This window comes from Marmota marmota, unplaced genomic scaffold, assembly GCF_001458135.2.
Source record: "Marmota marmota marmota unplaced genomic scaffold, marMar, whole genome shotgun sequence".
In the NCBI taxonomy this organism is placed as follows: Eukaryota; Metazoa; Chordata; class Mammalia; order Rodentia; family Sciuridae; genus Marmota; species Marmota marmota.
In genome coordinates, this window is record NW_026000005.1 from 20,098,949 (window position 1) to 20,112,120 (window position 13,172).

The 13,172-nt window shown below is 40.5% G+C and overlaps 1 protein-coding gene across 1 annotated transcript in view; it reads left to right on the forward strand.

Moving 5' to 3' along the window:
- Positions 1 to 282: 282 nt before the first annotated feature.
- Positions 283 to 13,172, forward strand: part of LOC107138591 (aldehyde oxidase 4-like) — a 58,648-nt gene continuing 45,758 nt past the window's right edge. The window contains 5 exon segments of the mRNA XM_048808265.1: positions 283 to 543; positions 1,166 to 1,241; positions 5,908 to 6,004; positions 8,533 to 8,641; positions 10,599 to 10,725. Of these exon segments, the coding sequence (XP_048664222.1) occupies positions 490 to 543; positions 1,166 to 1,241; positions 5,908 to 6,004; positions 8,533 to 8,641; positions 10,599 to 10,725 (463 nt within the window). The 5' untranslated portion in view covers positions 283 to 489.

Below are 13,172 nucleotides of genomic sequence, written 5' to 3' on the forward strand. Positions count from 1 at the left end.
TGTGCACAGTGGAATCTCCCTTTGCGCTTTCATTCCAGAAAAAAAAACAACATTAAAATCTCATTAATGTTGATAGTGTTATATTGATTGATAGCTTATTTCATTTTTAAATAAATAATATCCTGTTAAAAACTCATTTTTTGTTTATCAGTCCCTGACTTCAAATCCATTTCACAGGGGAAAAGAGTCTTAGACACGCAAAGGCAGTGAGCTGACTCACTCATAGCCCTGAAGGGAACGGAGAACAGCCAAGAGCTGCTGGAAGTGCATGTGGGCAGGCAGGTGAGAGCCCTGGTTGGTGCGTCTGGACTGCCAGCGAGACTATAAATCGCCCTGTGTCAGTCTGCGCTGCCCACTTGAGCTTCCCCAAGGCCTATAGGTATCTGGGATCCTGCTCTAACATATCTGCTTAAAAAAAAAAAAAGGAATAAAAAAGAAAAAAAAGACGTTCTTTATCCTGGTAGAAGCAATTTTTTATTTTTTGGCATAATGCCTTCCCTTTCCAATTCTGATGAGCTGATCTTTTTTGTGAATGGAAGAAAGGTAAGTTCATGACATGATTAACATGAATTTTCATATACCAGGGATAAAATCAAGCTTTTACCCCATCTGTGATGCCATTCATTTAATATTTCCTTAACTTCTGTCTTCTTCTGTTTGAAGTCATATAGTGGTATAAACTTGGGTCAGTAGTTGAAATGTTGCCCAATTTTTGAAACATGGGGCTCCTACTTGCTTTTCGTTTTTCCTCTGCCTTCCCTCACACCTTAGCCTCCTTGTTTCACTGGGAGACACAGAGAACTAGACGCAGAAGTAGGGAAACAATAGCCCTGGTTTTAGGAAATCATCTCTGCCTAACCAATTTAATGACTTTCTGTGGCCATGAGTTATTTGAGTCAATTTTGGAATCTATGTATCCGTTCCCCATCTGAGCCCTTTTCAGGTAAGTTGGGGTCAAATAATCATCAGGTATATTGGAAAATTCAGGCATCAGAAAATGCAGTATATTTTCAAAATTCTGGTTCCAAGTAGTAAAGGATTTCTTTGTTATGTTTCTCTTGGAAAGTCACCCACATCAAAGATGTGCCGTCAGAGCAATGGCTAGAATTGCCATAACATGTCGATGTTATCTTCCTAATCTCCTTTCTCCCATTTCACAATGTAGGTAATAGAGAAGAATGCTGATCCTGAAGTCAATCTGCTGTTTTACTTGAGGAAAGTTCATATCCTTGTGTTTTGCTGTAATCCATCTGAATCGGGTAGTAAGATGTGAACATGGTAAGAACTATCAAGAAAGTCACCTGAATTTGTTCTAGATAATGACTTTATGTTCCATTGGCAGAGTCTAGTCGGAGTTCAGAGAATGAATCTATCAATTTGTGCTTTGTCTGATGCATTTTTTTTTTACCTGAGCAAAACCAAAAGAAGCATCCAGAGAACCATGACTGTGCTCACTTCGGAAATAACTTATGACTTTGGAGCCCAGTGGTCATTCTGATGCTTGTTTCATATTCAGGAATATTATTGATGTAAATATGTCTAGCCAAATTTCTGGCCAGCTAAATATTCATAGTTGCATGTCACAGGCAAGAGTGTTCCACAAGACATATTACTGACTGGTCCTATGCCCTTGGGTCATCCTTATCAGAGAAAACAAGTATTATTAATGTATTTCAAAATCCCAAAGTATAGTTAATGCCCTTCAAGCTTTCCATATCTGCTCTTAACTTCACACTCCTCTGAGACTTTCAGTAGATCTTCAGTATTCAAGGAGAATTCCTTGGATTTGGGTGCAACTATAAAGAGCTGGTACTTAGGACCAGATGTGGCCATGGTTATACATATCTATATATGAGCACAAATTGCATAGAACTATGCACGCATGTACCTGAGTGTGTGTATAAGAGGTGAGCTCAGGATAAGTTCTGCACTCTAGTTACCAACACTGTGCCAATGTCAAATTGCTGGTGCTAATTTGTACTATAACTATGTGAGTATCATCAGTTGGGTCAGTTGGGGGAAGCTGGGTGATGAATGTACAGGGCTGTCAGTACTACTTTGCAAACTTCCTGTGCAACTATAATTATTTAAAATAATGACTTAAAATATATACTCATTGAGCACATACAAAGCTCCAGGAACTGTGTTAGGCTCTAGCCAATGATGAACAAGTCGATATTATCCTCTTTCTCTGTGTTTTTTGCCCCCAACATACATATCTGAAGACTATTTCAATATTCCCTGTTCTCACCATGACACTTAGCTAAAAAAATAGACTGTACCTCACCCTTGTTTTCTCTCAGACTCCATCTCTCTCTACTTAGTACCTTGTTGTCTGGTTTCCTACCCATCTTTTACCACTCTGCCCAGTACTGCCTCCTAAGATCATTATTCAACTTACATTCCAGGTGGGCCAAATCCTCCCTCTCCACTCCTGCCATTTCCCATCTATCTCCCTTCAAAATCATACTAGAAACCAGCAGGACCTATCACTCCCTTTTTATATTATTTCTAAATACCAATCACACTTCCCCCTGCTTTCTCTGGCATCTTAAAATGAGGAAATAGATCTATATTAGGAGAAAACTGAAAATTCACAAATTTCCAAGCAAGCATTGCCAGAACTAGCCCTAGGAAAAAAATCACCCACAGCGCCCCCACCTGCTTTTCCTCAGCACCTGCCTCTGTTCATTCCTTGAGGGTGCCTAATATAAATAAGCAGTTCTGGGCAAGTAAGAATTGCCTGGTACCACCAGATCCCAACTTTACAATTAGAGTGAACAGTTTTGTACAGTTCTGTAATGGGGTCAGGGGTGTTATAAAACTTGTTCCTCAAGTGGGTTGTTATGATGAATGGCTACTCTAGAAATGAATATTTGTGAATAACCACAGACTCTTCTGCCAGTATCATCCTACTTCTCTTTCACAGGACTCCTGTGAGTCCTTCCAAAACTCTGTACCTACGTCTTCCCAGACGTGTGTGTGTGTGTATAATTTTTCCTTTAAATCATGTCATCCATATTGCAAAAACTTTAGGATCCCATAAAACCCTAATATACTAGTGACTCAGGCCTTAGCTTAGCAGTCATCCCCAGAGTAGAACACAGTCACACAAAGAGCAAACTTTGGAGGCATCTGCACCTCTCTTCCACTGTCCCATTCCCTCCCTGCCCAAGGTCAGAGGATCCTTCAGATGCCCACAACTTCCCATTGACACACCCCAAAACCCCCACCGCCCCACCCAGACCTGCCAGTGGATCCTGTATCCCTACTCATTCAGCACCTTCCAGCCTGGTTTTAAGCAACCTACAGAACAAGATGATGCACCCCAGGCTGAATGGTCCACAGCTACTTGGGGCAAGAAAGGTGCAGCACATTAGAGTTGTTTAATCTCCCATGAAATCCTGACTCTAGAATCAAACTAATGACTTCGGGGGAGAGGGGTCCTAGAAGCACCCCCAAACATTTGTTCTTCACCCACCCCTCACCAGAGCTCTGATATTGCTTGCAGTTCTGAAAACACTTCTTAATTTTATTCAGCTGATTTTATCAAGCACGGGGTATTCTAAAGTAAGCTAAAAAACTGTGGGCTGCACAGAGGAAGTGGGGTGAGCCCCATGTCATGGCACACAGGGAGGGGCACTCACCCTGGGCTTGGGGAGGTAAGGAAAGGACCAGGGTCGAGTAGGTGGTTTCAAGGCAAATAGAACTTGGAACCAAGGGCATTCCAGTCAGTGGCCAGAGAGTAGAGTGCTTGCGAGGAACAGAAGGGAGTCCTGATGGCTGCAAAGAGCTGGAGGTGGGGTAGGAGGCTATGATGGCAAATGAAGGAGAAATAAGGAATGAGGTCCTTGAAGCAAAGGACCAGGTCTGGCTGATGTCATTGTCACAGAGTGCATGAGAGTTACAGACCACCAAACATACTAAGCCAAATTGAAAGGGAATAAAAGGTTCTTTAATGAGCATGCCCGGCAAACAGCTGGGAGCAGGCTAACGCCCCAAAGAACTCCCAGCACTTAAATTTTGGAAGTACAGAGTTTACAAAGAAAAAAACCATAAGAACAACTGAGGCACATGTAGGTCAGAAAGACCCTGTTGAGACAGATAATTTTGATCATATGAGAGAATTGTTTTGATTATACATTTTAGAGTCATTTTGTTATACATCAGGGCCGTAGTCAGGGATGCGGGAAGGTCCTACTGTACTGTCAACATAGATACAGCTGTCAGGAGGCTGCAAAGAAAACATTTTAAGCAAGCATACAATGGAGTTAGGTCAGAACAAAATGGCATTACTTTGGTTCTTTCGCATTTCAGTCACAATCCCTGTGCACGCCACCTGCCCACTTAGTGTTGGGGTAACTTTGGGATGTATTGTTGGGCTATGAATAGGTCACCAAAAAAGCTCTTCAGTGTAAAGGAACAAACAATAACTGACCTAAGTCAGTTTGACTGAAGTTGCTGTGTTAGGCATATAAAAAAATATAGCACACCCAGTTAAATTTGAATCTGAGTGTGTAAGACATGCTAAATATTCCCATTGTTTATCTAAAAGTTAAACTTAACTGAAGGTCCTGTGCTCTGTCTGGCAACCTTACCTGATGATGAGTGTTGAGATGACTCTACAAGAATATGGAAGGAACTGTCAGGAACTCCTAGCGAGGGTGAAGGGAGGGGCCGTCAAACCAGCTACTGGGCATCCAGAATCAATTTTTCACTTTCCACTCAGGGCAACTTTAAAATGCATGTCACAGACTGTTTTTAAGTTCTGAGGAAGTGAAAAGTGACCCTCGTCTCTGAGCCAAATAGCACTTGATTCTTTATTTGGAAATTTCAGGAATTTCCAAAAGCAGAAACAGAAGGTTTCCTTGCCTTTCATGCCCCATTCAATGGAGCACTTCAACTAAGATGTGAGCCACTCACTTTCAGCCCTCTGCTTGGAAGTGGAAAGCCTGGCTTTGCAACCCTGAGATGGCTTAGCTGGCTCAGATGGGGACTAAAGAACAAAGCAGAAAGTGTGCAGCCTGTCTGGGCTGCTGCAAAGAACTTCCCCTTACTCCACCACTAGGGTTATCCTGACCCTGCATTACCTCTCCTGGGCAGCAATTTCCAAGATGAAAATGAGCCTTAGCCTCCACTCAAGCCAATTATAAATTTCACCATGAAATCCTTTTTAAACTTCATCCAGAAAATGTCCCAAGCAAATTCCAATAGATTCTTGGATGCAATTCCACTAGAACCTAAAGTAGGGGATTTGCATATATTATTTGTGAAAATATGCAGATATCTTATAGGAAGAAGATATACAGTGATGGCTGATATTATTGACTCAACTAATCCCATAAGAAAGTAAAAGCATTACATTGCTGTACCTGAGAAAGTTAAACCTCATGGGGTTGGGGGTGGATTTTTCTAAGTTCTGCACACAAACTCCTTCCATCACTCTGTAGCAATAACACTACATGAGTTTTGAATCCATTGTCCAGTTCTGGACTTTTTACTGTGGACTTTTTCACAACTCATTTAGATGCAAACTCTGACCCAACAAATGTGAGGCTCAAGCAGTCTTTGGGTATCCTACTTGTGTGAATATCCATATGGGTCACTGCAGAAGTATCCATGTTTGATCACAAGAGACTTCTCTAGGCCCACTGGGAAAATCTGAAAATTTTTATATCTGGAAATGCATCTGGACCCGAGGTTTTCAGAAAAGGCAGTGTGGGTTTGGGATTTCTTCTCACCTTTCGTCAATGAGCTCATTTATAAGCAAAAAGATCATAAGCAGGAAACTGGCCAATTTGTTACAAGACTCATGGAAACATGTTGCTTGTTATCAGTCTCCAAAGGAGAGAAATGTGAAAACCAAAGCAGCCAGGGACCCCCTTTTCCTTAACTCCCTTCCCCCAGTCCGTCTCACAGGCACAAAATATGGCTGTGGGGGAGGAGGCTGTGGCGCCTGCACGGTGATGGTGTCCAGATACAACCCCAAGACCAAGAAGATCCAGTATCCTTTGTGTTGGCCTGGCTCAGCTCTGGCCTCTGGCAGGGTATGGAGCCTCTCACTTTCGCCGTGGCCATGAGCCCCTCCCATCTCCTTCCAGGAATCTAGCATAGTCATGTTGCCTCCAGATCTTTCCCATGGATGTTCTTTCTGGCAGAATGTATTGGCCCATGTGCCAGTCGCTTAGGGCTCTGCTCTCTATTGCTGCAAAAACACTTGCTTTGTTTTTGAATAGGAGATTTCAGAGTGTGTATCAGGCAACAATGGTTAATGGAAAGAAATGATAGTCTTGCTGGAAGATGTAGGTCAACTCAATGAGAAGAGTTGTTTGCTCAGAAGTGCTGAACGACTCCTCAAATCATGCCATGCAATTGAACCAACATTACCTTGACCTAGAAATGAAATCTGTGCTCTGATTGAATGCAGAGGTGAAGGGAGAGTTGTCTAGCATGATTGCCAAGTTTTTGCCTTAGGAAACTTGGCAGGGGGCATTTACAAATTAGAAAACTTGGAAAGGGGTAAATTTAGCTAGAGACACATTGCATTTAGGGTAATTATGGGACACTTCAGAGGGACTGTCCAGCAGAACTCTAGATTGTTCTGTTATTTAAAGAAGAGTTCTCATTTAGAGCTTATAGCTTAATGTTATATCATCAATACTAACAATAACAATGCTAATAAAAATAACTAACAGTTATCGAGTGCTTATTGCATACAGACACTATTCAGAGTAGCTTACGTACAGGATCATATTAAGTTCCCCAAACAACTTTGAGATAGACATTAAATTCACTCACATTTTGAAAACAGGAAACCAAGGCAAATAACTTTCTCAAGGTTTCTTGGGTCAGTGAGTAGCAAAGGCATGTTTTCATCCCACATCATGTAAAAGGCAGTGGGAACTACAGGAGAGAGTAGAAGTGTGAGACACTGTAGGACAATAGAAAGGAAACTGGGCAAAGAAAGAAGCCCCCACACAGGAGACCAAAAGAGTCTCCAAAGTTAAAGGAAGACTATCAAATGGAGAAGGTTCCAAGAAGATAGCGGTGATCACTATTGTGAAACCCTAACCCTAACCTCAAACCCTAACCCTAACCCGGGAACACTAGATTGCTGCCAGGGCAAGGTTGGCAGAAAGATAGAGCCGGAAGGTAAAATCCAGTTGGTACAGGCATGATTGGAAGGCAAGGAAATGGTGGAGAGATTTTGAAGAAACTTGAGCAAGAAAGGGAAAAAAGATGGGTCAATGCTAGAGAGAGATGTGAGTTTGAGTGTTTTGTTTTTTGTTTTATCATGGCCAACACTTGATTTTATTTCTCAATGCAAAAGAATTTAGGGAAATGAGACCCTAGAAAGGAAGTGGATAGTAAAACAATGACGGACAGGGAAAGTCCATGAGAGGTCAAGAGTAAATGGGATCCAGAGCACAGGGGAGGAGGAGGATTGATAGTTTCTCACCTACCGATCCTTGAATGGAGGTGAGAATGATGCAGATCAGAGGAGCAGTCTCTGCCAGCGGGTGAAGAGAGCTCATGCCTCTATTCCCTAGATGAGGCTCAGGATAAGACAGAGGAGAGCAGTGAACACTGGGAGTGTCACAGAGAGAAATGGGATAGGAAGAGAAGACTAAGAGGAAGCAAATCTTAGGAGTGAAGGAACTGGAGAACATAAAAACCAAAAATGGATCTGTTGCCCAATGTGCCTGGGGTCTGCCCTAGCTCTGTACACCAAGCTCTCTTCCCAGGTCCCTCACTAGTCAGCTGAGTGACTTCCACACAGCTTTGATGATTCTCAGGGAGGGTGGAACCAAGAGCGGAACTTGGTTTTTGTTCAGAAGAATGGCAGTCATACCCTCAGCCCGGGTAGAAGAATCATTCCCTGAGAAAGGAACACACCCCACACCTGAAAAGATGATGGGACTTAGCCTGAGTGGGATTCAACAAGCTAAATTTAGCTAATGATGTCTGGATCCCATTCCCAACCAATGAGATGAGACTGCAGTGCTCACCGCACCTACCACACCATTAAAATAGACACTAGTGTGGGACAGGTGGCCAAGACAAGGGCAGGAAACAGTGCCTTTCAAACTCAGCCACACATTGAAGTCATCAGTTAAACGTCACTAGTTGATCTGATTTAATTTAATACACCAAGAGTATCTGTATTTTGTAAAACTTCTCATGGTTGAGAATCACTTGGCTAAACTTTCCCATGGTAGTTCTCAGAAATCAACATATTAACTTCTGAATTCCTTTCTCTAGAACGAGAAAAAAATAAAATAGAACTGGAGAATGGAAGTCTCTGAGAAGTCCTTGAAAGCCTTTACTTTCTTTTCCTTTCCTCTCTAGCATTCTACCAGCTATATGCAGGTCCTTTCTTGACATATCCAGGAGTGCATGTCCCTATAGCTAGTCTGCTCTGTGTTCCCAGGGAAAAACAATATTGTGACTCTTCCTGGACTGAATTGTCATCCCCCAAATGTCACCCACTCCTGCAATTCCAGTGTGTTCTCTTTACATCATTCATTGCAGCCATTATCCCGTGACAGCATGCCTGGTGCCCATCTGCTCTCTGTACGGGGCCGCTGTCACCACTGTGGAAGGTGTAGGGAGCATCAAAACCAGGATTCATCCCGTGCAGGTAAGAGCACAATGATTGGGACCAGCTGATGGTATGGGAATCCCCAACTGAGTCTAGTGACCTCCCATTTGGTCACCAACTTTGACATCCTTTGGGCTTTTAAATTCTTATTTTGTGACATTCAGTGCTTCATTTGCTAGTGCTCTTTTCAGGGATCTTTTAAAAATTCTTTCATTGATTGTAATAGATCTTAACCCCAAGAAACTTTCTCAGCCCCATCTTTGCCCTAAACCAAAAGAAAAGTCCAATCTGAAAGGAGAAGAAAATGAAAGAAGAAACCAGAGATTTATAAAAGTTCTAGTTTTCCCCTCACTTTTCAGATTTACTGAACTCGAATAGGGAGCCCAACCACATGTAAGAATACTGCACAAATGCTTTCCAAACATCTGACAAGTAACAGTACACCATACCACAATAAAACAAAACTAGAATAACAAGATGTTGACTAAAATTCAGAGGACTATCTAAAGATATGGCAATGTTAATTTTATATACTAGAAGAGGAACTTCTGCCTGGGATGAGTTTTAAAAGCACTATGAAGAAAAAAGGAATTATAAAAGAGTATCTTCTCCTGAGATTCCTTCTCTTGGAAGGCTGTGCTTGGAACTCCCAAGCTTGGCTGACAGCTGGTTACCTTTGATGGACACTTGCTAATAATGCATGTCTTTCAGCCATAAACTTAATGGCTTTGTGTTCTATTTAAGATCTGTACCATGCTTGGCTCATCACCTTAATTATGCAAACACTTTCTGCTATACTTGTTGGATTTCTTTCTCTGAAGTTCTTGATAGTACAAAGGTAGGATTTGTTCAGCAATGCCCCGGAGCAGGCTTGTACTGACTTGTGAGCATGAATTGTCAGTGTGCAGGAATTCACAAGCCAGTCTTAAAACATACCTATTAATAAATCAAACTATATACACTCACAATTACCTAATTTATAAAATAATATGGATTATGGAGGTGGAAGTAGTTAGACTATGAAAATTGGCAGAAGATATAAATCAGGGCTTGTTTTCCCCCAGAGAGCCAGTTGTTAAACATTTACAAGCACATTTACAAACCGGATTTATATGACACATCTGAAACAAATTGCCTCATAGCAATAAATCTAACACAACCATTTTGTCTTCTAGCATTAGAACAATGTCTGTCCTTTATGTTGAGCCACAGATGAAGTGTTTGGCTTTCATTTCAAGAGGCGAACTCTTTGAAAAAATATTTATTTGAAAACATTTGCATCACACTCAAGCTGGCCCATTGAGCAGTTGTTGAGAGGTGCACAGGACAGATGCATGGTCCTGTCTCCCGTTTATGTCATCATGGCGTAGGGTCCTTGAAAGGAGCAAAGTAAATTGTCATTTCTCTTTTTCTGTTGTTCTGTTGTATTTGAGCATAAAAGGTTGAATTGTGTAAATTAAGTACATGAATAGCACAACACTACTGAACAACACTGTACAATTTTCAAAACATTCATATAGCTAATATCCTTAAATTCATCAAAAATTCTGTAATATAGTTGGAGAAGAGGATGCAAATTATTTGCTCATATTTAACTATTTATAATGATCCTGTAAAATAGATACCATTATCTTCATTTTATAGATGAAGAAGTCAAGTAAATCAGCCGAACTCACACAACAAAGGAGGTGCCAGAGGGACCAAAACTCACATGAAAATGACACCAAAGCACGTTAGTTGTTCTTCTAAGCCACACTTTCTGTTTCACAGGCTCCAAATATAAAAGTTTCTTAATTAACTTGCTACTAGGCTTTTCTTAAGGGCAAAAATACGCATCTCATTTTAAAAAATAAAGTGCTTTCCTTCCAGGGGTTATCTTTTACCCTGCAGTTATTTCTGAGAAGTGGAATCTACAACTTCTGCTGCTGACTGGGGCACAAAGGTAGGGAAACAAGAGGTCTAAAGCATAAATGATGGGTGTACCATTGCTTCCCAGGAAAGACTTGCCAAGTGTCATGGTACACAGTGTGGATTCTGCAGCCCAGGAATGGTGATGTCTATCTACACGCTGCTCAGGAACCACCCAGAGCCAACACCTGAGCAGATAATGGAAGCACTCGGAGGTGAGTCATCTTGGCCCTGCGTAGGGCAGGAGTCAGAGTAAAAAGTGCTCAGGAAGCTAGACACAGAGACCCTGGCTCATGGGAGAAATAGTGGCACAGCTTCGTGGTTCCAGGCTCCTGGCTTCCTTAGTACCTGTCCTGACCGAAGTATTTCTAGAAAGGGCTGTCTTTGTTTGGCAGCAATGATGCCAGGAATGGGCATGCTGCTGGATTCCTGACTAATACTTTTCTTTTGGTGGAGCCATTTGTCACTCTGCAAAGACACACAGATGGGCTCTTTCTAAAACTATCTTTTCTAAATGTAGAAATTTAGGTAAGCTGGAAGAACAAGATTGTGCTGTTTCCTTTTTAATTAATCTGTCTGAATAGTTCATTAACATCACTTACTAAAATTAATTTTGCAAAAAGGAAAGACTTTTTTAGATACTTTGTATCTTTATGCCCTAGTTGGTTCATTATAATTAGATAATCAAGGAAATCATAAAAACAATTAGTTATCAAATAAACTTAGCAATTCGATCTCCTGAGGCAAAAGAGCTATCAAATTTAAATGAACAAAAACAATTATATACCTGAAAAAGCTATGTTGACAAATGCAGTGTTCTTCTTTTTTTTAAATTTTATTGAGAAGAAATTCACTTATCATAAAATTCACCTATTAAAGTGTACAATCCAGTGTTTTTAGTCTGTTCAGAGTTGAATAATCATCCCCACAATCAGTTTTAGAAAATATTCATCACCCAGGAAAGAAATGCCACAACTACTTAGTAATCAGTACCCCGCCATTCTCTCCCTCCCAACCTCCTACCATGGCAATTACTTATCTACTTTATTTATTCATTCATTCATTCATTCATTCATTCATTCATTTATTCTAATCAGTTATACATGACAGTAGAAAGCTCTTCAATTCATTGTACACAAATGGAGCAGAATTTTTCACTTCTCTGGTTGTATGTGAAGTAGAGTCACACCATTAGTGCAACCATACATGTACCTAGGGTAATGATGTCCATCTCATTCCACTGTCTTTCTTACCCCTCCCTTTTTCCCCCTCCCTTTTATCTCATCCAAAATTCCTCCATTTATCCCATGCCCCCCCATATAGATTAGCATCCACTTATCAGAGAAAACATTCAGTCCCTGGTTTTTTGAGATGGACTTATTTCATTTAGCATGATATTTTCCAACTCCATCTATTTACTTGAAAATGCCACAATTTTATTCTCTTTTAATGCTGAGTAATTTTCCATTGTGTGTATGTACCACAGTTTCTTTATCCATTCATCTATTGAAGGGCATCTATGTTGGCTCCACAATTTAGCTATCATGATGTGGCAGTGTCCCTGTAATATGCTGTTTTTTAAGTCCTTTGGGAATAAACCGAGGAGTGAAATAGCTGGATCAAATGGTAATTCCATTCCAAGTTTTCTAAGGAGTCTCCATACTGCTTTCCATTTTGGTTGCACCAATTTGCAGTCCCACCAGAAGTGTACGAGTTGTCCCCCCACATCCTCACCAACAGTTATTGTTGCTTATATTCTTGGCTATTCGGACTGGAGTGAGATGAAATTTTAGAGTAGTTTTGATTTGCATTTCTCTTATTACTAGAGATGTTGAACATTTTTTAATATATTTGTTGATGGAACAAATGCAGTTTTCTGTAACAACACTAATTTCATGGTGACTGGTCACTAATTCTTAGAAGAAAGCTATTAAGGTAAATTTCTAGGTATTATAGGAAAGTTCTTTGTTCTTTTCTATAAACAGACCTGGATAGAAACTGAGTTTTATGATGAAAAGATGCAGAATACAACTAAATAGATGTTAAATTTAAATGTTATAGGAAGTGGCATATTAGTATTCCCTAATATTTTCCCTTATCACTTAACAACAACTTTTTTGGTTTCTAGTTAAACACTATTAAAATATGGGTCAATAATTTCAATTATAACCTGAATGGATTGAGCAATTGATAATTTTTGCTCAGTGAAATAATGAGCAACTAATGAGGTATCAAGAACTTTGAAAAGCATAGGTCTTGTGATTTGCCCTTTTTGTCAGTTTATTTGATTATGAGGCAATCTTACAGAGACAAATTATACCTTTCATGATTCTGTGCCTGTGATTAACATAGAAAGAGATGGTACTGTCAAGTTTGGCTAAGTGGATGAGGCAGACAACTTTGTTCTAGGTGTAGATAACTTGAAGGGTATATTTATGCTCTCTGTAGATAACTTGAAGGGTATATTTTTGCTCTCTGTAGATAACTTGAAGAGTATATTTATTTGCTCTCTTTCTAGAATTATAAATATTAGTCACACTGATAACCTTTGTGGGTCTTTTTTTTAATGTGTGGTGCTGGGGTTCAAACCCAGAGCCTTGTGCATGCGAGGCAAGCACTCTACCAAATGAGCGATATCTCCAGCCCTCATGGTCATATTCTA